General features: G+C 40.4%; 1 protein-coding gene across 1 annotated transcript in view; it reads right to left on the bottom strand.

Annotated features, from left to right (window-relative positions):
- STAG2 (STAG2 cohesin complex component) overlaps positions 1-25,356 on the bottom strand; it is a 70,763-nt gene extending 45,407 nt beyond the window's left edge. The window contains exons 1-3 of the mRNA XM_060756397.2: positions 25,035-25,356; positions 1,148-1,286; positions 736-814 (exon numbers count right to left, since the gene is read on the bottom strand). Of these exons, the coding sequence (XP_060612380.2) occupies positions 736-814; positions 1,148-1,191 (123 nt within the window). The 5' untranslated portion in view covers positions 1,192-1,286; positions 25,035-25,356. The remainder of the gene's footprint in view (positions 1-735; positions 815-1,147; positions 1,287-25,034) is intronic.
- Between the last annotated feature and the right edge of the window lie 1,617 nt (positions 25,357-26,973).

Raw genomic sequence — 26,973 nt, 5'->3', positions numbered from 1 at the left:
TTGTTCTTGAAGTGTACCCAAGTAGCCACGAGGTACAAGTAGGTCAGCCATCATTCCAATTGATCTAGAGGGTCCTAGTCCTCCTCCTCTCCATATGCCAAAGTACAAAGGTATGTCTTCAAAAGTTTTTTTTTAAGGAGAGAAAGGGGGGGAAGACTTCCAGAGACAGGGGGCGATCACGGATAAGGCCCCCTCTCTCGGTCCCATCAACTGAGCTTGTGACAGGGGTGGGACCAAGAGCAGGGATTCCTCTGCTGACTGCAGTACATGGGATGGACTATGTAGGGAGATGCGACCGGACAAAGAGCCTGAACCCAAACCATTTAGGGCTTTATAGGTAATGACCAGCACTTTGTATTTAGCACAGAAGCAGACCAGCAGCCAGTGGAGCTGCTGCAACATGGGGCAGCTTATAAGCATCGGTGTTAAGTTCATATGCATCAAAACAAAATTTAGTCACAAAAGCCAAGACAGAATATTTTTATATATTTAAGTGACTTTTGGATTCCCTTTCATAGCCATCTTTCTAAGGAAGCTGCCTCTAAGACCTTTGGACCATCTGAAGAACATTAAAAAATCAACTTTACATTATGACCACCACACTACATGAAACCTCTTCAGAACCTATGCATGCACACAGGAGGATTGCACATAGATACTTTTTTTAGTTCAATAATATAATACTTCAATACCACTAACTTTAAATAAAATTATCAGAATGTCAGAAATACATACCTTTCCTTTTCCCTGTTTTGGAGTTTTTCCTTCAATATCTTCAAAATCAGTATCAGAAGAAAAATGTGTTTCAGACTCCCTGAAAACATAATGTTTGGATTTTTAGTCAGAACTTTGCAATTTAAAACAATTTTATCTAAAATAATTGCACTATTACTTATGCATAATAAAGTAATCTGGAGCAAAATTAAAATTCCTTTCACACTTGGGAAGTAGCTCCCAAATCACGTGCGAAAAGATGAATCCAATACTATAAATTGGTTGATAATAAAAATATGCTTGCATTTCCAAGTTAATACAGATTACAAACTAAATCTGCTATGTAATGTTGTTTTCCGTCTTTAATACTAGGAAATGAATAAATAAGATAAGATAATTGAAGTTTTATAATTTCATAATTTCTGTTACTTACTGAATAAGGGCAAAATTGGTTGTTGGTTCTTGAGCTGCTATCATTTCTTTATCATCTTCTGGAGCACAGATGTTAGAAATACATTCGAAAAGTAGATGTAGGTGATAAATGTGCTTACTTTTCACTTTCTTCTCCACACCTGTTAAAACAAACCAATGGTTAACTTCCTGTAAAAAGTATCTTCTGATCTGGGTTGCTCTGACAAGGTATTTTTGTCTGCTTTAAAAAATAGTTATCTCCTAAACTTTCTTTACCAATAAATACAGCTTAGTTATCACAAATGAAGACGCAAAATTGCAGATCCCTAGATATTTTCTCCTATTCTTAAGAACAGCCCTAAAAGTCAATTTCTTTTATCAAGAGTCCTGTTATCAACAATAATGAGCAAGATGCTTCTGGTGGTGAATCCACAATGCAGAACTAATGCTATGTTCAATGCTAGAGAATTGTGGAAATTGTAGTCCGGTTAGGCACCGGTACTCTCTGGCAGACAAATCTGAAGACTCTGTAAAACTTCAACTCCCATGTTGAAGCCACAGAAGTTGAAAATATGTCAAACTGAATCCATTCTATAGTGTAGATCAGTGGTTCCCAACATTTTTTTAAACTAGGGACGACCTGACCAAGGACCACTTTGACCAGGGACCACACTGACCAGGGACCACTTTGATCAGGGACCACTGTGACCAAAGACCAAACATTAGTACTCTCCAACACTAGTATCAAAAGGGCTATGAATCGGTTTTTGGTCAACTTTGGATTTGGTTGCGTTATTTTGGTTGTTGATTCAGAAAATTGCATTGGATAGATCACATCAGCTCTAGTTTCTGATACAGAACATATGCTATCAAGTAGTCGCCATCTCCTCATCCACAGAAAACCTTATTTAATAAGCCTCGACAATATAAGAGGGTTTTGCAGGACCAGTCACTCTTGTTGCAACGGTATAGTAATAGTGAGGCCACAGAGCATATTTTAGTTCTTGTAGACCACTGGTGGTCCACGGACTACACGTTGGGAACCACTGGTGTAGTTGCATCCTCAGAATCTAGAATAGATGATAACAAAACCAATATTTTCAATTGTGCTAAACCCGTGCAAACAAAAGCCCGATCTAACAGGAGAATGATATACTATGCTTAGAGAAGCAGACACCAAGACCCACTAAAGTAGTTGTATTTTTTACAAACACCTCCACAAAGAAACAATTTTAATCACAAGGCATTAATTATTATAATTAAAAGTAAACATTTCACATTTGAGTTATTTATGTGTAATTATGTGTATTGTTTATTTGTTTATTTATTTATTTAAAACTTTTATATCCCGATCTTCTCTACCTCCATAGAGGGACTCAGGCCGGCTGACAGCAAGTGTATACCTTGAAGGTCTCCCAGAGTTGCCCACTTTCAAATTTACCTATTTGACTTAATACTTTTTTGCAACTTTATGCAATTTAATAGAAAACAAAATGGCTTTAAGCCAGCTGTCAACTTAAGCAACCTCATTAATTTCATATGCAAGAAACATTCAGAACTGGTTTTGGCAGCTCATTTCTCTGAAATGCAGCCAACAACACTTTAGCTTCCAAGATCAAACAAAATTTGGGTTTTTCGGGTATTCAGAAACAGGTACCCATCCGTGTTTCTTCACACACACACACACACACCAATCTCTTACCGTGCAACAAGGTTTTGAATATTTGTCTTCTAATATTTAAATCACCTTATTTTGTTTTAATGCTTTCAGCAGGATGGTAATCTTGCTCAACCTTTAAAAAACATGTTTATAATGTGTGTGCGCCTTTGTATTATTCTTATTTAGAAAAATGTATTTAGATTTCTTAGTCCTATTGATTCTGTTCGTTCACCATGATAACATCCCCTATGAGAAGGTAATGGTTTCCCCTGGCATTCAGTCTAATCGTGTCCGACTCTGGAAGATGGTGCTCATCTCAATTTCTAAGCCAAAGAGCTGGCGTTGTCCATAGACACCTCTTAGGTCATGCGGCTGGCACTGTTACTTTCCCACCGAAGCGGTACCTATTCATCTACTCACATTTACATGTTTTCTAACTGCTACGTTGGGAGAAGTTGGGGCTAACAATGGGAGCTCATCCCATCCACTAATCTGAACTGTCGACCTTCCCATGAGTAAGTTCTGCAGCTCAGCAGTTTACCCCACTGCGACCCAGCATCCTTGTCTTTAAATCTCATACATTGAGATTAAACACAACACTTTTCTGTCAAGTTATGCATACTGCATTTTAGCTTCCTGAGGTAACAGAGTTACTTTCTTTTTGTAAAGCATCCTAATATTGTGATTTCCCAGTTTTTCCATTCCAAACCACTGCTACAATGTTCTGTAGAAATTTGTGTGAATGCAACCTTTTAGCAAATTTAGAAACTGTGTTTTAAACCTTATGCATGTAGCTACACATATGGATACAAGGAGCAAAGTGGCAAGTGTATATACTGTATACACTTGCAACATTAATGAGATTTCCTTTTCTGAATTCTCCCTCTATCTTTTCCCTCAGTTCTCCTATGCTTTTATTGTATGTTCCAAAATTGCCTACTTAGTCTTATATTTTCAGTAGAAAGATGAGGATACTTATTTTAAAAATAATGTTACTTCTATAGATAAGCAAACAGCTTTTTACAATACAGAAAAGAAAGCTTTTTCTGTAGTTTACAAAGTAATTTGGTAGCATTTTGGTCACTAACAAAATACTTTAGTTGTTTAACCAGTTGTATCATGTATGAATCTCTCCACGAGTAAAACAGATTTTTTAAACAAGAACTATAACCTCTGTCCAGAAGGGAAAAGTAAATATTTTACACATGCCAAAATCAAATCAGGATGTTTTACTATGTTCTTGCACTGTATAAAATAAGAACCGAAAGAAATTCCTAATCCCAACTATACAAAACTCACTGGTGCAATGGATTCAATAGTTATCTTATCACTGGAATGAGCTATTCAGGTTAAACCAAGATGTTTCTTCTCTAATGACTGAAAACACAAAGCAAACTGAATTGGAGAAATGAACAGTGCCAACAAGACTATGATATTAATCTCCAATTTCTGTGTAAAATAATGCCATGGCAACTACTGGTGAATCACAACATGCTGCAAGTCCTGAAACAATTCCCAAACCGAAGATGATACACAAATGTCAGAGCGTTGCCTAATGTTGGACTCCAAATCATCAACCTGGAGCACTGTAAAGGAAACGAAATGCCAGGCTGCTGAAACTCTAAACCAGGAGAAGCAGCTAAAACCCAGATTGCCACTAAGGGATGCTAAAACATAATCAGCTTAGTTTTTGTTGAAAGAAAATGTATCGTGCTGAAAGATCACTTGGTGGAGCTCTAGCCCAAAGCTAAAGAAGACAGGTCACCAAGACATCGCTATTTCTTGACAGGAAGTTTCATGGAACTGCACAGAACAATAACTGAATTCTGGAAACTTGCAAATAAATCACCAAAGAGGAGAATGATTTCATTCAAGTTAGACCGAGTCTATCAAGAATATAAGTATCGTCTCCCCACAGGTGAGTGTTTGAAAACAGGGAAGGGGAACAATTAGTACTTTCACAAAATGAGATAACTGGGACTTGCTTAATAATGAAATGAAGCCATTACTATTTTTGTGACTTCAACACTACAAATGAGAGACCTCCAAGTCCAACATCATCAACAGCCCTGGTTTTCTTAATGGAGTTTCTCAATCTGAAATTATTGTTTTGTTCTGGTGAGTCATGTCTTCTCGTGATATGTCCGAAGTACAACCATCTTCTAGGGAAGAGGTCAAGCTTGGTTTCTCTGTCTGGCAGTCCACAGTACAGGGTGACGCGGCATAACTTCCTTTTCTAAAATGCAAGCCATCCAGTCGGTTGAAGACGTAGCGGAGCGCTAGTGGTCTCATTCGAGAGGCGGGAGTATGAGTTTTGTCCTGACACAGTTCAGTCACCATCATGCGTTGGAACAGAGAGGAGTATGCTTTTGCCGTTGAGGCCTACTTTTAGAGCGGATTTGGAGTGGCCGGCCCGCTCTCCAGATTTGGCCCCTTGTGATTTTTTTCTATGAGTTTTTTTTTTAAATTCTGTGTTTATGTGCATTGTCCAAGGCCCCTACAAGATTTGAAGACCAACATCCAGGAAGAAATTGCCAACATAATGCCTGCTATGCTGGCAAGAATTATGACAAACGCCAGAAATCGGTTTACTCAGTGTATGGAGGATGGAGAATGGGGGACATCACCTACCTAATTTGATCTTCAAAACTACGTAAAACAAAAACTTTAGGTATGCGCCTACATTATAAAAATATTCTGATTCATACAATGGGTTTTATTAAGTTTTGAAAAAATGAAATTATGCTGCCTCACCCTGTATTTACAGAACTCCCAACATCACACATGATATGAGCTAATCTCCTTCTTATTATCATCATCCTTCACTGTTCAGTGTCCACAACTATATACAAAAATTAGAAATATGAAAGCATGGACAGTCCTAAATTTGGTATTCTTAGGAGCTTGTCTAGTTCCTTCTATCTGTAGTCATTATTTTAGTTTTCTTGTTCAACTGTAAATCTTCCTTGCCACTTTATTCCTTGACTTCTTTCAGTAATCCTTCCAAGTCTACACTATTTTCTACTAGCAGTAGGGCATCATGTGCGTATCTTAAATTGCAATGTTATTTCCTCCAATTTTCATGCTTCGCTCTTCTGAATCTAGTCCTGTTTTATAGAATATATTCAACAGATTTATCTGACCCCACTGCCATATTGAAACAATTCCATTTTCCACAATTTATCTTGATGGTTGCCTCTTGTCCTGTGTCTAGGTTTGAGTGCTGGACTAAGTCTGAGGGAGATGGACATGCAAATCCCCACTCAATCATGAGTGGAAGAAGACACTAGTGAATCTCTTTTAAATAAACAACAACCCTAATACAGGATTGCCACAAGTCAAGGTCAACTGAAGGCACATCAGAGAACCAATAATTTAGATTATTAAGAAGTCTGCACTAATAAGCAGTATTTATTATTACATTTATGATACAATGTTCAAGGAATTAATTACCATGCGCTGAAATGTAACATCTACCAAACAGCCCTCCCCCCACCCCACCTCCAAAACCCCCTTATACCTGAGATGATCACAGACAACTTAGAATTGCCATTAAGTCAGAAACAACTTGAAGGAACACAACAAGAAATCATCTCTAGCAGGGCCAGTGGCCAGGGATAATTGTTGCTGTTCAAAATATCTATAGAGCATCAGGTTGATAGTCCTCCCCTGCAGCAAATGTTCAATAACTATTTATAAATCAAATTTATATATTAAAGGTATCACAATACTGGGTTACAAGTGTTTCTCTTTCTATTTTGGAGATGCTTCTGCTTGGGGTGAAGAATTATTTACTTTTTTTCGTGTCAGGAGTGGCTTGAGAAACTGCAAGTCGCTTCTGGTGTGAGAGAATTAGCCGCCTGCAAGGACGTTGCCCAGGGGACGCCAAGATGTTTTGCATCCTATGGGAGGCTTCTCACTCAAGTTTAGTAAAGCAATTTTTTTGTCTTTTACAAATGCTTTTCTTACATTAGCTTCTTAACTGTAAACGTCCTTTAGAAGAATGTGAACTATATTGAATTAGGAAATACCATCACCCAAATGCTTCTCAATAAATGAAAATGCAGACAGCACAATGCTTCTAAATATCTCATGTTCTTGAGGAGACCGTACATTTGGAAACAAACCAGCTGTGAGGGAGACTTCATTTAGCCATTAAAAAAGAAAATTCACACATTCAGTATCTTTCCCTGTGAACCTTCATTTTTGGCTGTGTTCTGAGAAGGAGATGTAAAAAGGTTTCCCTGTTCAGAAGCCACACTACATCTTCTCCAGTAGCATTTGCTCCTTTCTATCTCCTTTAATTGCCTAGGGCAGAATTTAAGAATTGCCTGTAATTTTCTGGTCACTCAAGTGTTGATTTTTTTTAAAGGCCATGTCAGCCAATTCCTGACAATGTTGGTAAAGAGCTGGTAATATTTTAAAAGACTCTACTGAATGACATTATTGTATTTTGCATTCTATCCACTTTTTCCACTTTCCAACCCACAAGCTGCAGTGTATAGCAGTACCTAGGATGCTGTTTGGACTTCCCTTCCCTTAACAGCCAAAGCAGGGTGATGATGTGATTAGAAGCAAGGCTACAGTGTGCATGCTAAGTATTCGCTGTTGTTCCTACAAAATTAGATCTAATGTGTAAAAACTATTATAATTTATCTTGAGTATCCTTTATCCAAATTGCTTGGGAAAAGAAGTGCTGTTAATTTGGGGTATCTTTTGGATTTTGGAATATCTACATATACATAATGATATATTTTGGCGATGACATAAGAAGAAAGGGGGAGAGGTTGGGTGGGTCCCTTGTTAAGTCATATAGTGTTATTCCAGATCTTCTTGCAGGAACTGGCTCCCAAACAGCCTTACGAATGGGTCACTGACAAATATATTTGGAGATCATTTAATTATTACACTACAATCTGCAGTTGGACAGTGTATTTTTCCCAATTCACAAAGTAGTATGAATGAGCGCCTACAGGATAAAACATCCACTGAGAACTGGGGAGAAGTACAAGGCAACTAACATGCATTCACTCTGCCAAAAGCTTAACAAAGTTTTCAGAACAGTTCCTTCTTCCATTGCATTTCCCCCTTCAGCCTCTCTAGAGATACTTCTTGAAATGTTTGCCCACTGGAGCTGATTTTTCATATCCCATCTCATTCACAAAGCATCCCTAAGTGATCTTGGGCCCTTCACAATCTCTAGGTCTAACCTACCTTCCAAGACTTAAAAAATGTACACGTTCCAACTTATAAACAAATTCAAACAAATAAACCTACAGAACTTATCCTGTTTGTAACTTGGGAACTATCTATATTGTCAAGTGTAATTTAAAACAATTTATAGACATTTTATGAATTTCTTCATCTAGGTTTGCTGTAGTTTACTTCTTTAAAAACTCATAACATTAAACATGTTAACAGACAATATTTGGAGTTCTAATTCCTAGATATATTTTCTATAAAGTGATAAAACTACTTTGAATTAAGCTAAAAAAACTGGTCTCTTACTTCAAAAACATTTCTGTCCATTAAACATTCAACCCAACTCAACTATGTAACTGAAACAGAAGCAATTTTACACAACTGTTATCTCTAGAGAAACCGCACAAAAGTATTTCATTCTGTAATCTATCAACTATAGATGTCCATGCAGCGACTATGTGGTAGGGAAACAGAATATTCAGTCTCTATTCCTGCTAACCGTCTCTCAAACTCTCCATCACTAAAATTTTAGTTAGTCTGAAAGGCATCTGTACACCCAGCCTTCAGTGCTCCATGTGCGCTCTATAATCTGTTGGTTCAGCATGTGTATCTTTTGCCTTCTAGCGCCTGAATTTCTAGTGCATCAGGAAGCCATCTGTTCCAACTCACTTTTTTCAGCAGCAAAGATCATAAATTTGTTTGCTGCCCATTAGCTAAAACTAGCGGGGGGAGGGGGAATGCTGTGCAAATCGGCTACTATAAATTGGCTATAGAAATCACACAACACTAACAACTCGTAGCTTAATCCTTTTCAAACGAAGCAATCTCTGCCGTTTTAAAAAAACCACGAGAGCAATATATATGGATTCTCACCTGCCAATAGTTCCTGCTTGACGTTTCTAAACCTCAACTAATAATGGCCACAGTTGGAAAGACAAATCTTACACAGTCATTCAAATGAACTCTAATGCAGGACAACCACCAGGAAAATATGTGAACACCTGACATTCAAAAACGGTGTGCATAATTCCAACTGATGTTCTGATAGCAATATCAAGGACAATTTCCTACAGGGAATCTCAATTGTAATCATGATGATAAATAGAAGTGGAATTGGGAGGTGAATGCAAGCAAAGAGCAATACAATTTTCACAATATAGGAAGTGGAAACAAATAGTGATGGTGGAAAACAAAATACACAGGCATACAATATCCGGTGGGGCGGGGGGAGTAGCTTTGACTCCTGAGTTCAGGTAATACTACTTGCAAGGAAGTGCCTCCAGGCCTGGATTGCAGAATAGCAGGATCCAAAATCTGCCGGAAGTGAGCACTTTTATGATTTGCCACATCACTGATTTTTTGGCAGCAGATTGTACCACTGAATCTTGTCAGCATATTATTGTTATGACTTCCTTAGGGAATAGGGAGCCACGTGTGGTTCAAAAGATACATTTTGACTACTATATTTATATCCACCTCCTGCAAAATCAAACCATTGCTCCAGTTAGCTCATTATTGTATACACTGACTGCCAAGATTTCAGTCAGGAGTAGTTCCCTGAGAAGGAACTGAGCCTGTGAAAACAAGTTCTCCACTGCTGATCCCTTTTACGTCTTGTTGCTGTTACTTGTTAAACCATGTCTCTGCCTCATGGAATCGTGGTTTGTTCCTTGGCTGACACCATCCTGCCACAAAAGCATATTCTTACAATTGCCTCCTTGAGCATTTGGGGAATGCTCCTTCCCTCACTGATTTTTTTTAAAATCTCAATTGGATATTTTATTTTTTAAAGCTTTGCAAACTTTAGTGTTACATTGTTGTGTAGTCTTGTATATTTTGATTACATCAGTTTGCTTTATATCACATTGTGTTTTAATTTGCATTTTATCGACATAGCTTGTTTTGCATTTGTATTGTATATTTTGTTATTGTTCCTTGTGTGTATTCATATACAAATATATTTTAGATTGCATGCCTTTGACAGGAATTATTTTTGCTGGTTTAGTTGGAAAGCACGGTGTACATTTGACGGCACTATATAAATAAAAACAATGCAAAGAATTGCTTTCTCTATTCAGGCATAATGTTCGATGTTCACTAAGGTGGTTAAACTTTAGTGCCACTGAAATTAATGGATCAATTAAATCAATCATGCAGTCAGTAGGACAAAGATCTAAGATTAGATCTAAGATCTACAGAGACACTCACTGGAAAACCTCAGCAAGCGAGAGTCCAAAAGTGGCAGGCTCAAACCCAGAACCTCAACCAATGGCTGATACCAAATGAGAGACTCCCCCCTGGGCACACAGAGGACTGGGCGACTTGGAAGGAGCTGAACAGACTGCGCTCTGGCACCATGAGATGCAGAGCCAACCTTCAGAAATGGGGCCACAAAGTTGAATCCTCGACATGCAAGTGTGGAGAGGAGCAAACCACTGACCACCTGCTGCAATGCAGCCTGAGCCCTGCCACATGCACAATGGAGGACCTTCTTGCAGCAACACCAGAAGCACTCCAAGTGGCCAGATACTGGTCAAAGGACATCTAATCAACTACCAAACTCACAAATTTTGTATTCTGTATTTTTATTTTTGTATTTGTGTGTGTGTTTGCTTTGTTCTGTTAGAAATGTAATATAATTGACTGGTTGCTGATGACTCGATAAATAAATAAATAAATAAATAAATAGAAGGACAAAATATTATTAATGTAGATTGGATCCACCCCATAACATAGTAGTCTTGTCTGTTAGAGAGATGGGCCAAAACTAACCAATGAAGTTCAATAGGGACTAATGCAAGATCCTCCACTTGGACAGAAAAAAGGAAATGAAAAGATACAGAACGGGGGACGATGCCTGGCTTGATAGCAGGACCTGTGAAAAAGATCTTGGAGTCCTCGTGGACAGGAATATGAACATGAGCCAACAATTTCATACAGCAGCTAAAAAAGCCAATGGGATTTTGGCCTGCATAAATAGGAGTCTAGTGTCTAACTCCAGGGAAGTCATGATACTCCTCTATTCTGCCTTGGTCAGACCACATCTGGAATCACACTGTCGAATTCTGGGCACCACAATTGAAGGGAGATGTTGACTTTAGCTGGAATATGGTCAGAGAAGGGTGACTAAAATGATCAAGTTTCTGGAGAACAAGCCGTATGAGAAGCAGCTTAAAGAGCTGGGCATGTTTAGCCTGCAGAAGAGGAGTCATGATGATGGCCATGTACAAATATGTGAGGGGAAGTCATAGGGAGGAGGGAGCAAGCTTGCTTTCTGCTGCCCTGGAGACTAGGGTGCAGATCAATTGCTTCAAACTACAGGAAAGGAAGGAGATTCCACCTGAACATTAGGAAGAACTTCCTGACTGTTTGTGAGAGAGAGCTGTTCAGCAGTGGAACTCTCTGCCCTGGAGTGTGGTGGAGGCTCCTTTTTTTGGAGACTTTTAAACAGAGACTGTCAGAAGTGCTCTGAATGCGATTTTCCTGTTTCTTGGCAGAGGGTGGACTGGATGGTCCACGAGGTCTCTTTCAACTCTATGATTCTATGGTTCTATGAAACGCAGCCATCCATTCAGAATGGCTCATTATTTTTGTGCCCAAAGAAAGGTGCAAAAAAATTCATTTTCCCCTAATAAACATGTTTTATAATGTACACCTTGTTCTATAAAGGGAATTTAAAAAAGAGAGATTTAAACCACATTGTGAAGGAGCTAACTGTCACTTGAGACAAGTTTGAAAATATTTTTTTCTCAGCTTTTTATCAATAGTCTTGATTTTGACACAGTCATAATTGAGGAAGAATGCTCATTCAAGAATAATTACATCTAAAACAGAGATTTGCTTTTTAATACCTTTTCATGGTTCAAGCTCCAGTTTCTATAGTTTCAACACAGTGGTATGTACAATATTTTGGTAAGCAATGTAATGTCTGCCTATGTAGAAAATGCAACATGTCATGTCAACTAATGAAGTGTATAAAAATGCATCTTACATTGCTCCTCATTCTAAAATGACACAACATTCTCCTCAGCTAAATGATAAAACCAAATCTCTGGGGAACTTTTAACTTTCACACATGCGATTACTAAAGATGGAAGATTGCATCCTGTATCCAGTAAACAATTGCTAGTTATTTTATCCTTAAGTTTCTCACATTCAATCCTTTACATTTAGTGCCAAGTTTACAAAAATAGACACATTATCTCAACTCTTATGCAGAGTTATCCTTGCAGACTTAATGAATATTCAAGATCAATGTGACAATTAGAAAGGATTGCACAGACTATGTTTGGAATCATTCCAATTTTTAAAGGGAGAACAGCAAAAAAGATGTTCATTTGAAATCATAACAAATTTGTTGACTTTTTTTTTCACTGACTGAAGAAAAAGATACTAGCAAAAATCAAAGGAATATGTTCACTCTATTGTTTTCAATCACCACATTCTATTCCCTCATGTATCATGAATAGTCCACAAGCATCATGCTTGGATAAGCATCCAAAACTACACTAAACTGCCATCATGCACAATTTCCCCAAGCTCTCTACACAAAAACATTCCAGATTCCCACAGCAAACCTCAATTAGAAGCTGTTAACAAACAGCAGTAGTAGCAAATCCTACTCACGCTTACCTTCACCATTCAAAAGGCTTTAACACTGATAGGCAGGCAGCACTGGGTAGCAGCCAAAAGCTGGCTACTAAGACAAAGATTTTATGAATCATATAAATGAATGCATTGTTTTCTATCCAGTATACCATATTTTACACAGGAAGATTTCTAAAAATGCTTTTTTGCTCAGTTTGTAGATGAAATAGTAATAATAGAAATGACATCTTGCCCAATTCATGTTATTTCATCTTTAAGATGGTAAACATACTTAACATTTAAACTATGAAATCAACAAGATTCTCCAAAACAAAATTCAGAGAATAACTTGATAAAAACGGGAAAAAACCATGGCTTTGCCTTCCTACATCAGCTAACCAGATTCTATAGGCAAGCTACAGAAAATATGATCATAATGCCCACCTACTGAGCCTGACGAATTTGTTAGTCAATACAACGGAGACTGTGGTCACATCTATTATGGTTAAGAACCCATCAGTAAATCGTCCTCCACAATTTTATCTTAAAAATTTATTAGAGAAATGGGTCAACAAAAAAGCAAGGAAATAGTACAACCAGTGACTAGGACTATGCTAACAGGAAAGAGAGAAGCTTGAACAGTGCAATATCTTCTTTACAGTAGTGTTCTTGCAAATAAAAAGATAGTGCTCTAGGTGGTTAAAACAGAACAAATGATGCAGTAAGTTGATTAGAGCCCAAAATAGATAAAGGTGATGTAAAATAATATTCAAATGACCTGCATCCAAGAGTACTTTAAAAACTTGCAGATGTAGTCTCAGAACCACTACTGGTCATTTTTGAGAATTTTTGTATAACAGGAGAATTCCCAGAAGACTGGAGAAGCGCAAATATTGCTCACCACTGAAAGACTGTTCATCATTCAGTTTTATATCAAAACCAGAATAGATTCTAGAACAAATAAGTAAGCAGTCCTTAAACACTTTGTTTAAATCGATGGGAAGAGTGCTATCCAGTATGGGTTTTTCTGTTTTTGATAGAGTTAAAAACATGATAAATCAGGCAGGTTTGGGAATAGATTGCATGTTTTGAAAGAGTGCTCTCATATTCTCTCAAGTAGGAAGATGAACTGTAGACAAATGATACTAGTATTAGGTGGATTTGCAATTGGTTGATGAATCAAACAATGGCTTCTCTTCATCTGCCAGGACACTGAACTTGGAGGACAATCTTACTCGGACAATGAGGGATCGAAGTAAAAGTAGACTCTTCCTCCTGGATGGAAATAACTAGCAATGACACTCAGGATTATGTCCTGGTCCCAGTCTTGTTCATCACCTTCTAAAATGATGTTACAAACCCTGTGCCATATCACAAAAAGTTCCCAGATGTTTCATATCTGTAATCCACAAGTGGATGGCAGGAAGTTATAGTTTGTAAATCACTGGGATAAGAGTTTGCTTGGCTTTTTAAAAAGTGTTGTGGGATTTACACAATTTAAATGTTTGCTTTCAATAACAGATAAAGGGACAAAAATGAGTAAGAAGAAGGTACTCTTTATCCTTTTTCTTTCACTGTATCCATGGCCCCTTTTGTTTCCTTATCAACAGAAGGGGAAGTGTGAGAAGCAGGTGCTCAAACCCAGAACAGTTTTGAACCAAAGTAATACAGTGGCTGAGGAGTCACCCACTCACCCTGCCTCTCGCTCCAACATGGCAGCAGGTGCCCCTCTTTCCCCTCTGCAACAGCAGTTGAGACAGAAGAAAGGAGCACGATGGAGGTTCTCTCTATATGTGTGCATAGGGGAAGGAGATGTATAGTAAGGTAGGAACTGATGAAGAGAAAGTAGTGGAGACAAGTGAGCAGAAGCATTCGGTGCTTCTTTTAGGTTCATTAGGACAGACTGCACCCTCAATACTCAGAGAGGGGAATGTGTTTTTTGTTTTTCGATGAGAATACAACATCTTACTTTTTTTAGAAAAAGCATTCCTTTCTGAGTAGAATGGTAAAAGGCCTTCTGAACACCTGGGTAGGAAAATGGCAGCAGAGGCAGCCACCAGGGATGGCTGGCCTTGATGCAGAAATTGCACCTTCCTTTCTCTGCAGAATGACTCACGGATTATCCACAGGTCATATCAAAATTTTGCCCATAGAGCAAGTGCAGGACACATAGAGCATTTATAAAATGGTTGGTGAAACTTGGTAACTCATTAAACTTTTTGAAACTACTTTATATAGTTGTTAACATGTTGCCATCACGAAATATACTGTTTTTGAAACAGCCTGTACATTGGAGTCACTCTTTTAGACAATATATTTTCAAGACTAAAGAGCACTTTATTATAAACTAGCTTGGGTACCCCGAGTTGCCCTGGTTATTTGAAAAAGTCATTTGTTTATTTTACAGAATGCATAAGGTTGTGGGTGAACTACAACTCACTTCATGCTAAGTTAACCCCCTGAAACTCCATCAGTGCTTAAAGTTTATCATGTTGGGCACGTTTGTCCTCTAGATGCATCATCGGTGGAGTCCATGTGATCTCTGGCTGCAGGATAAACTACAGCTCCCACTATGGTGAGTCAGTCCCCTCAAACCCCTCCAGTAGGTTTAGTTGGTCATGGGTGTTCTGTATGTCAAGTTTGGTCCCGGTCTATTGTCAGTGGTGGTCACAGTGTCTCTGTCAGTCCCTCGACCCCCTCCAGTATGAGAAGCTGCTGTTCAATTCCTCTGTGTTTGAAGTGTGCCATAGGAAAGAGTAGGAAAGTGTTATGGGAGAGGCAGTGGGTGAGGTCATGCAAATTCCACACCAATTGAGAGAGAGAAACACTGGGATGTCTGTGGTGGAGGAAAAACATAAAACCAAGGGTGAAATGGTCCCTGTATGAAAGCCTTCACTTGGGTGGGGGGCAGTATTGTGTTTGTGGAGGGCATTTGGCAGGGATTTGGACATATTCATGGCACACACTATAACCTGCAATGTCATTGGAGGGAGGGCCATTGGTATCTCCTGTGTGGTGGGAGCTATAGATGTTTGTGCAGGCAGGAGCTTGTCTGTGTAAGTAGACATCCCAACCACATACATATGTGTATAGAATACAATAGCATAGAAGATTAACACCAGCACTTTGAAGTGAACTATAAAACGAATGTAATAATATAGTATTTCATAATTTGACCATAACCTCCAATTGCAGTCAGTGCCTACCTATCAAAATGTCTTTCATGAAATTCCCAGACCATCTTCAGTGCAAATCTACATCCAGCACGTTACATTAATCTTAACAAGTTATCAGGGCATAGATCACTGAATCTCATCTAACTAAGCTGGTAAAGGAGCTATGTGTTCCTGAGAATACCTGACTACTTAATGGCAAAGATGGATCTCCAGTTATCTCCAAGCTATGAACATGATTCCCTTAAGAAATCACTATCTTTTCCAGAACAGATGTAATGACAATGTCCATCATAGGTTATCTGTCTTCTTCTACAAAGTACTGCATACTGTGTTGGTGCTCCACTTGTTTATTCTGTTCATCAGAAGTTGTAAGCCACAGTGCTTACAACATCGGGCTTTATTGATCTGCTACCTTGAAAATAAGTGCAAGAGGAAGGAAGTATACAGCTTGACAATCACAGAGAGCACCAGGCTTCTGTGAATTAGGATATAAGAATTCAAATATAACAAAGCAAAACTTTGAATCAAGAAAACCAGCAACAATAAAGTCCAAACAATTGCCTAGAGGTGACCTTCAGAAATGGCAGAGATACAATGCACTTATTAGACCCGTGATGGCTATTTTTGATGACACCCGGCCACATGCAGTTGCATACAGAGAAGTACACCTTATAAGAGCCAATCTAATTCCATTCTTAAATTTGTAAAAGGCTCTACACATTTAACATCTGCATGTTTGAGCATTGCTCACTCCACAACTCAGCATGGAATATACATTTTTCTTATTTAAACTATAAATATTGCAAAATTATGGGGGGTTTTCTCAAAGTTGACACCCCACCCAAGTTATGCTCAGGTTTTTGGCAAATTTTGACACACCAAGCTCAAAAGGTTGCCCATCACTGTATTAGACAGTTGTCCACACTGTCCATGTATCTTTTGCATTTCAACAGAAATGATATTTTGAAGCAGGAAAAGCCTAGTCGGCCAATGTATTTGCACCAGTGAAGCAATAATTATAGAATTATAGAGTTTGATGAGACCAGAAGGGTGAACTAGTCCAACCCCCTGCCATGCAGGAAAATATAATAAAAGCACCCCCGGCAGATGGCCATCCAGCTTCTGCCTACAAAACCAAAGAGCAGACCCCATCACTGTTGAACATCTCAGCTCTTACTGTCAGGAAATTCTAAGAACAACAAAATAAGGAGAAAGAATATGGCTTGTCCTTCATTACCAAGGAGCACAAAATCTTTCACATCATTACAACAAACTAGAAAATTCCTCTGTAAAATTAACAGAGAGATTTCACTCTTCAGAGACCTGAGGAAAAAGGATCAAACAAGAATAGAAATGACCAAGCTGGGAGAAGTATGTACAAATATGAAAAAAAATTACTAAAGAAACTGTTTGGAAAAATATGCCTTGCCACCAAGAGGAATTCTAACAGCTTCATAATCCATTCCTGTAAGCAAGCTGCTGAAATGTTTGAAGGGATTAGAGAAATATATAAGCATCTGTTTGTCGAATTGTGAATGGGACAGGCATGTTGAGAAATTAATAACATTTTGCAGGCACTGCTTCTACTCAAGATTGTATTTTAATGAAGCAGAACATGAATAGAGCATACACTGATCACTTTGGCAGATGATCCACTCCTTATACAGTAGAATTATACTGCAAAATGACTGTATAAATAGGACTAATGTTAAATTTTTATTTACAAATGAATTAACAATGAAAATGAATTTTCTAGTAGACAAATATAAATATGAAAGGCTGTCGGGGGGGGGATAAAGAATAACGTTAAAGTTTAGGTAGTTTAAAGTTTAAAAGTCATCAATCTATTGGGTTGCTATGAGCTTTCCTGGCCATGTTCCTGAAGCATTCTCTCCTGATGTTTTGCCCACATCTATGGCAGGCACCTTCAGGGGTTGTGAGGTCTGTTGGAAACTAGGCAAGTGGGTTTATATATCTGTGGAGTAATGTCGAGGGTGGATGAAAGAACTCTTTTCTGTTGGAGACAAGTGTGAATGCTGCAATTGTCCAGCTTTATTAGCATTTATTAGCATTTAACAGCCTTGCAACTTCAAAGCCTGGCTGCTTCCTGCCTGGGGGAATATTTCCAATATACCGCACATCCTCTGAGAATGCCTGCCACAAATGTGGGTGAAACGTCAGGAGAGAATGCTTCTGGAACATGGTCATACAACCCAGAAAACTCACAGCAACCCAGTGATTCTGGCCATGAAAGCCTTCAACAACACATCTATCTACTATTAACGACTGGGCTATTAACTATTTATTCTCCTAAAGCCCCTTCCTGGAGAAAATGCTTACCCTCTACTGATAACCAAGGAAACATCATTTACAAACTGGGATGACATACATGATCTAGCTAGCATCCAAGATAGGTAGAGAAACATTCCTCAGACATTGATAAGACTTTTTCGTGAGCTAAAGAAGAGCAGTTATATAACTAGGATTTGGGGGGGGGGGGGGTTACCATCATAACTATATGAATAACCAGGAAAGAAGTCTTACTGAAAGGCAGGAATGGCCTGAAACCCTTCAGTGTTTTTTAAAAATGTGATCCTGGCATACCTAAATCTGCTTTTTGTCTTTAAACACTTGAATAAAGGACCTGAGGAGAGCTGAAAATAACAAATATAGGGCAACATTCTTAAAAAGACAGTTTTAGACAGCTATAATACTAAGCATATCTCCATCATCACACTATAAAGCAGGGGTCCTCAAACTAAGGGTCGAGGGCCGGATGCGGCCCTCCAAGGTCATTTCCCCGGCCCTTGCTCAGGGTCAACCTAAGTCTGAAATGACATAAAAGCACACAACAACAACAACAATCCTATCTCATCAGCTAAAAGCAGGCCTGCACTTCCCATCAAAACACTAGTAAATATATTTATTTATTTATTTATTTATTTACTTACTTTACTTCTATACCGCTGTTCTCAGCCCGAAGGCGACTCACAGCGGTTCACAGCACATAGGAAACAGCAAAATTCAATGCACCAATATAAAAAAACAGTTAACAACATATCTAATACACAGTTAGTACACAATTACTATAATAACCATTCACTAACGTCTCATCACTAAAAACACAATCCAGATCCGTCATCCATTGTTCCATTCCTATGTCATTACCAATCATTGTACTAACTACTTCAACGCCTGCACAAACAACCAGGTCTTTACTTTTTTGCGGAATACCACCAGAGATGGTGCTAATCTAATGTTCGTAGGAAGGGCGTTTCACAGCCGTTAAATATTTGTTAAAATTGTTCTCCATTTTAATTATGGTATTGCTTTTAAGTGTTTTTTGCACTGCAAATAAGATATGTGAAGTGCATAGGAATATATTCATGTTTTTGCAAATTATAATCCGGCCCTCCAACAGTTTGAAGGACTGTGACCTGGCCCTCTGTTTAAAAGGTTTGAGGACCCCTGCTATAAAGCGTTAATACAGTGTGGAAAGTACTGTATTCTGCCATTATCTCTTGAAAAAAAACAGTACACAAGTCAAATGTGTGTTTTAATATCAATACTGCTTTATAATTATTTTTGAAAAGAAATAATATATGTCTATCTTCTAATTCTGGGCCTGGTACAGTTACAGTAAACATATGGAAAGAACAATATTATGAGGCAACTCTGGAATACAAATGGGATGTATGTGTGTCATATTTACTCCTGACTGTTACCATCTGACAGGTGTCCTGGAAACCCTGAGCCAGCCTACTCTGTGGGAATGACAATACTAACCCAACTTCCACCCATCTACGCAAACTCAATAGTTAATAAAAGGCTAGATGGAGATCGTGATTGAGAGCTAACAACAAATCCCCCCCCCCCTCCGAGAAATCTTAGAATAAAAAGGGAGATGGGGGATTGTAAACAATCTGGGCCGCTTTTGAAAAAGACAGCCAAAAACAGAAAAATGAGGTAACTGGCTTAACCCAGTCAGCCATTCAAATATCCAGGCTCCTGTATGGGAAATAAACCTTTCCTAACACATGTCAAACATGGGTTAATATTATGGAATCTGTCCCTGCAAGCCCTACCAAAATGCACAATCTGAGGCTATTAACCACAGCTCCCATCATAATTAACACATATACTTGGAGTGGGGTGGGGACAGAAAGATGGGAGGTGGAGTAGAAATTACTAATAAGAATAATCACACCTTAACAAAACTATAAGCAGCATTCTTCTATGTTAATAAAATGGCTGATTTGACCTGAAAAGGCTGATGTATACATAACTTTGGAATTACTGGTCCCTGGCTGAAATAGAACAACCTAAAATCGTCTTTGTGTGCATGAAAACAAGACGTGAGAAAAATACTGCTGGAATGTATCATCACATCGGGGTTGTTTATATGTGCAGGTCAAAATGCTAAAGCTACACATGCCACAAAACTTAACCTGTATTACTGGAAACTTTGATTTTCAGGCCAAAGACACAGGAGATGCTAGATTTAAAAGACCCCAAACAGTTGTTGTTTGTTGTTGTTGTTCATGACCCCAAGGTATGGATTTAAATGCCGTCCTTAAAACAAGGTCTCCAGGAGGCAACAAACAGAATCTGCAACACCACGATCCTCTCCGCACACCCACTCATATTGATGAATCTCAGGCCCTTTCCCCAAGCGCACTGAAGCCCGCTGTACTCTTGCCTGGAAAAAGGAGACTTGGAGCTTTCTGCCAGCAAAGCTGACCAATCCGGGAGAGCAGGGGGAGGGGATTATTTTTGCGGAGATGGAAAAGCAGGCCACTGTGGAGCAGGCCCCATTATGATCCAGGGCTGCCTATGACGCACTTCGGGAACCCGACTCCCCCCTCCCACAGGGCTGGCAAAAGAGCCCTCCTTCCCTCAAGATGACAACACAAGACTGGGCCCGGCAGGTCACCTCCGCAAACAGAGCTTCGGAAGGGGAGGGAAACCTGGCTGGCCTCTCTCGGGAGAAGGAGGCCTGGCCGAGCCTCAGATGGAATTTAACAAACCCTGGGAGTGGCAAGCGATGCGCCGCCCCTCCGTCTCCCTCCCCTTCCTGGGCCCAGCGAACTGCCGAATAAGGGCTGCAGCAAGAGTAGGGGGAAACTGGAAAGCTGGCGGTGTTTGGGGAGCCCCACAGCAGCTTTCAGGGGTTCTTAACCATGGGTCCACGGAAAGATTTCAGGAGGGTTCATCAGCTTGAATTGAAAAAAAAACTTATTTAATTTCTCTGACCTCTGAGTGAAGTATAGGGGCGTCTATCTACCACTACATCCAGAGACAGGGGTCTGTGGTTTTCATCTGGCTAGGAAAGGATCCCTGGAACAAAAAAAGGTTAAGAACCCAAGGTAGCAGGTTGTTTGCCAAGTTGAGGAGTGGCTTAGGTTAGCTGGATATGTTTATCCTGGAGGAAAGAAGGCTGAGAGGGGACATGCAAGCCATGTTTAAATATCTGACAGGTTATACCCACAAGAAACTAGTGATTCCAGCCATGAAAGCCTTCGACAATACATTGAACATCTCTACGGGGAGAAACTGTTCCAAGACACACGGAAATTGGAGAAACTAAGGACCTCTGAGGATGCTTGCCATAGATGCAGGCGAAACATCAGGAGAAATGCCTCTAGAACATGGCTCTATAGCCCGAAAAAACCCACAAGAACCATCTGACAGGTTGTCACATTGAGGAGAGGGAAAGCTTATTTTCTGTTGCTCTGAAGACTAGAACACGGAACAATGGGTTCAAATGGCAGGAAAAGAGGCTCCACCTAAATATTAGGCAGAACCTCCTGAACTGTTCAAACAGTGGGATATGCATCCTTCCTTCTCTGGGGGTTAAGGAGAGAGTGCTTTGATTGTGTTAACTTTGAATATGTTTTAATGAGTTTTGACAGGGAATTTTAAAATACTATTTATATTTAATCCTGTTTTAAGGTTCGTATATTTTAAATGGCCATGCTGATGCTTTTATATTAAGCAGCTTTGAGTCCCCTTCGGGGGAGGTAATGCAGGTTATAAATAATAGTAATAATAATATTAATGTGTCTTCCTACCTGGCAGAATGGGGTTGGGTGCCCTTTGGGGTTTCTTCTGACTCTATGACACTATGATCCATGTCCCAAAGGGAGTCAAAGCATCTGGGATAGGATGCCACCAGAAAGAAAGTGCAGCCTAAGAACCTCAGCAATCAATCGGCCTCCAGATCAAACGGGGGGGGGGGGGGGGCGCGCTGGTCATATAACCCATCATGAAACCAGCAGCTCTTCAACTTAAAAAGAGATCAAACACTTCCGGAAAACCAGGAACACTTCCTACCTGCACAAGGGCTAAGTTTCTAAGCAATGAGGAGAAGAAGGAGGAGGGGGTGAGAAGCAAGTGTTCTAAAACAAAAAACAAAAAAGTGGCGCCAAAGAGGGGGAGGGACACCCTCAAGTCATTAAGAAAGCTCCTTCCGCCCACACAGCGGGGTTGCCGGCATTTCTATCCACATCAAAGCCCCCAGATGTGGGGGTCCCTCTCTCCGACAAGGAATGCGAACAGAGCACCATAAACTTAATGACAGGGAAGAAGAGACACGGCAATGGAATAAGGGAAGTGAACAGCATTCAATTCAGGGCAACTAACTTACGAGGACTTCACAGAATTGGAAGGAACCCCCAAAGACCCTCCAGTCTAGGCACGGACACACAATCAAAGCCCTCTTGGCAGATGGCCATCCAGCCTCCAGAGGAAACTCTGAACTGCTCTGACCTGACTGACAGGAAGTTCTTCCTAATGTTTAGGTAGAATTCTTTCCTGGACATCCAGGACACTCTAGTCTACAGAGATGCCGAAAACAAGCCTGGCTTCTTTTCCAATCTTTAAGACATGGCTATATCTCAGCCTCCTTTTCTCTGAAGGCCCTTCCACACAGCCATATAACCCAGAATATTAAGGCGGATAATTCACAATATCTGCTTTGCACTGGGTTACCTGAGGGCCCTCCCACATAGGCCTTGTATCTTAGGTTTTCTACTTTTAACCAGATAATATGAATCCAAACTGCCAGATAATCTAGGATAAACAGAAAACCTGGGATCAGATCCTGGGATATAGGGCCTGTCTGGAAGGGCCCTGAGTCCACACGTCCACGTAATCTCTTTCATGTCATTTTGGAACTGTTTATTTTGTTATGTTATGTGTTAATTTTGATTTTTCTTCTTCTTTGTATTTTATTTTGTTGTACTTCTACTTTATTTTGTTGTGACTTTGGGCTTGGCCTCATGTTACCCGCCTCGAGTCCCTTTGAGGAGATGGTAAGGTAAAGGTTTTCCCCTGGCATTAAGTCCAGTCGTGTCTGTCTATATATTATATATTACATCTAATATATAATACAGCTAATATTAGGTAAAGGCAAAGGTTTTCCCCTGACATAAAGTCCAGTCGTGTCCAACTCTGGAGGTTGGTGCTCATCTCTATTTCCAAGCCGAAGAACCGGTGTTGTCCATAGACACCTCCAAGGTCATGTGGCCGGCATGACTGCCTGGAGCACCGTTACCTTCCTGCCGGAACGGTACCTATTGATCTACTCACATTTGCATGTTTTCAAACTGCTAGGTTGGCAGAAGCTGGGGCTAACTGTGGGTGCTCACGCCGCTCACTGGAGAGATGGTAGCAGGGTATAAATAAAGTTTATTATTATTATTGCAGTTCCAAAGGCTGGCTGCTTCCTGCCAGTGGGCTTCGACAACAATATTATTATTATTATTATTATTGCAGCTTCAAGGCCTGGCTGCTTCCTGCCAGTGTCCTTCAACATCATCATCATCATCATTATTATTATTGCAGCTTTAAAGCCTGGCTGCTTCCTGCCAGTGGCTCTCGACAATATTATTATTATTATTATTATTATTATTATTATTATTCCAGCTTCAAAGCCTGGCTGCTTCCTGCCAGTGGCCTTCGACAACAATATTATTATTATTGCAGCTTCAAAGCCTGACTGCTTCCTGCCAGTGGCCTTTGACAACGATATTATTATTATTGGGTTGTTGTAGGTTTTCCGGGCTATATGGCCATGTTCTAGAGGCATTTTCTCCTGACGTTTCGCCTGCATCTATGGCAAGCATCCTCAGAGGTGGAAAGACCAGGGTGGGACCAAGCTCCAGCAGAAAAAAGTCCTTTGTCCCACCCTGGTCTTTCCACAGATATATACACCCTTTTTCCTACTTCCAACAGACCTCACTACCTCTGAGGATGCTTGCCATAGATGCAGGCGAAACGTCAGGAGAAAATGCCTCTAGAACATGGCCATATAGCCCGAAAAAACCTACAACAACCCAGTGATTCCAGCCATGAAAGCCTTCGACAATACATCATCATCATTAATAATAATAATAATAATAATTTGCAGCTTCAAAGCCTGGCTGCTTCCTGCCAGTCGCCTTCGACATTATTATTATTATTATTTCAGCTTCAAAACCTGGCTGCTTCCTGTCAATGGCCTTACAACAAAGTAAGGGGAACTTTATTCACTATTGTTAGTATTGATTGCTAGGGGCGCCGCTTGAGCAACTCTTCCCTATGCTAAAGATACTCTCAGGGCTCGAAAGGCCCCACGGACAAGTTTCGAGCTGCATGTCACTTCCTGCGGAGTAAGGAATGTGGCCTCAAGTTTCCCACTCGCATTCCTGAGCGGGGTTTGGGGGGGCAGTTCATTTAGGGGGGGGGGGGAGAGACATAAATAAATACGATGCTAACAGTATGTAATAAAGTCTGAAGAAGAGGCCAGTTCACTTATCGGGGGAAATATAAATAAATACGACCCTAATAGTATGTTTAAAAAAAGTCTAAAGAAGAGGCCAAAAGGGGCCTACTCTCTTCCTTCGCCCTAAGGATAAGGAAGTCAACTTGGGAGGAGGAAAGAGGCCGTTTCCTCATATTCGAAACAGTACAACAAAACAACAACAAAACAACAACAAGGAGGAAGCTCGCCTCGTCCTCTTTCTCCATAACAGGCCTTCCGAGGCCTCCATCTTGTCGGCGGAGGGAAGAGTAGGCCTCGAGCAAGGCGCCGGGCTCCATTTTGCCTGGCTCTCCCTTCCTTCCCTCCCTCTCTCCTGCTTTCCCTTCTCTTCCCTCGCTCGGCCTCTCTCTTCTCCTCCTCCTCGGCGTCCTCCATCTTGCCTGCGCCGCCTTTCCTCTTCCTCCTCTTTGTAGGCCTCTCCACCTCCGAGGCCCCATTTTGTTTGGTCCCCCGAACCGCCTCCGCTCGGATCTCCCCTTACCTGGAGGTGGGAGCAGGCCTCCGCTTGGCTCCTCCGCCGGAGTAGGCCTCACTTCCGCGGCCTACGCGCCCTTTCGCCTCACTTCCGCGGCCTACACAACTCCGCCAAGCGCTTCCTCGATTTGCCTCACCGGGGATTCTTTTTTTGAAGAAAGGAAAAGAGTGGAACCAAAAGGAGGCCGAAGGGGGGGCCCCTTCCAAGCCCGAAGGGGGGTTTTCCGAACCGGGCGAAGGGTTTAATTCGACGGCGCCGGGGATTGTTTGCGGGGCTGTTGGCGGCTCGGCGGCGGGCGGAGGAATGGAGGGCGCAGGCGCCACCTGGCGGCCCCCGCGCCAGGCCCCATCCCACGAGCCGACAGCGGCCCCTGCCGGACGGAGCGCGCCACGGCGCCTCTCTACGCTCAGCCTCCATCCGGGACCGCAGCGCAGAACGAGGTAAACAAGGTGCGGCGCATGCGCACGCCCCAGCACGGGCTCCACCCTCCTCCTCCTCCTGCTCCACTCCGTCGCCACGCCCACCGCTTTCTACGTCACCACCCCTGGCTGTTCTTTCGGCGCGCGCGGGGGAGGCTCGAGGAGGCACGTAGCGAAAGGGGAGGGGGGACGGAGGGGCGGGCGCGCGCGCGCGGCGGGAATGCACGAAGCATTCCGAAGTTGTCCGAACGCTTTCTTAAGGTCTCTGCAGGCACACACGCTCTTGGGGCTTCGTGTCTGGACTTCTCTCCCGCGACATACATACACACACACACACACATATATACATTAGCATCACAATATTAGTATTACACACACACACACACATATATATATTAGCATCACAATATTAGTATTACACACACACACACACATATATATATATAATTAGCTTCACAATATTAGTATTAATAAAGCCTGGAGAAGACAGAAGACAGAGGAGGGCGACTAAAATGATCAAGGGCCTGGAGAACAAGCCCTATGAGGAGCGGCTTAAGGAGCTGGGCATGTTTAGCCTGCAGAAGAGGAGTTATGATGATGGCCATGTATAAATATGTGAGGAGATAATGGAGATAATACAATATAATAATATAATGTAATACTAATATTGTGACATGCTAACAATGTAATATATTGTATATACATATAATGGAGATAATACAATATAATAATACAATATAATGTAATACTAATATTGTGATATGCTAATAATGTAATATATTGTATATACATATAATGGAGATAATACAATATTATAGAATACAACATAATGTAATACTAATATTATGATATGCTTATTTATTTTATTCCATAGAATCCTAGAATCCTAGAGTTGGAAGAGACCTCCTGGGCCATCCAGTCCAACCCCATTCTGCCAAGAAGCAGGAATATTGCATTCAAATCACCCCTGACAGATGGCCATCCAGCCTCTGTTTAAAAGCCTCCAAAGAAGGAGCCTCCACCACACTCCCTCCGGGGCAGAGAGTTCCATTGCTGAACGGCTCTCACAGTCAGGAAGTTCTTCCTCATGTTCAGATAGAATCTCCTCTCTTGTAGTTTGAAGCCATATCTGAAATACTAGTATTGTGATGCTAATAATGTAATATATTGTATGTACATATAATGAAGACAATACAATATAATAATACAATATAATGTAATACTAATATTGTGATATGCTAATAATGTAATATATTGTATGTACATATAATGGGGAAAATACAATACAATAATAATAATACAATATAATGTAATACTAATATTGTGATTTATTATTATTATTATTATTATTATTATTATTACTTTATTTGTACCCCACTAGCATCTCCCGAAGGACTCAATGCAGCTTATACAGGCCAAGGCCTCAAAACACAACAATACAAAACAAAGACAAATTAAAAAAATTAAAGCAATATAAACAACAAGCAATAAACAATACATCGAGACACAATAAAACTGGGCCGGGC

Source organism: Anolis sagrei, chromosome 10 (genome assembly GCF_037176765.1).
Source record: "Anolis sagrei isolate rAnoSag1 chromosome 10, rAnoSag1.mat, whole genome shotgun sequence".
NCBI classification, from domain to species: Eukaryota; Metazoa; Chordata; class Lepidosauria; order Squamata; family Dactyloidae; genus Anolis; species Anolis sagrei.
Note: the sequence above shows the minus strand (reverse complement) of the source record. Positions and strands in the feature narration are given on the sequence as shown.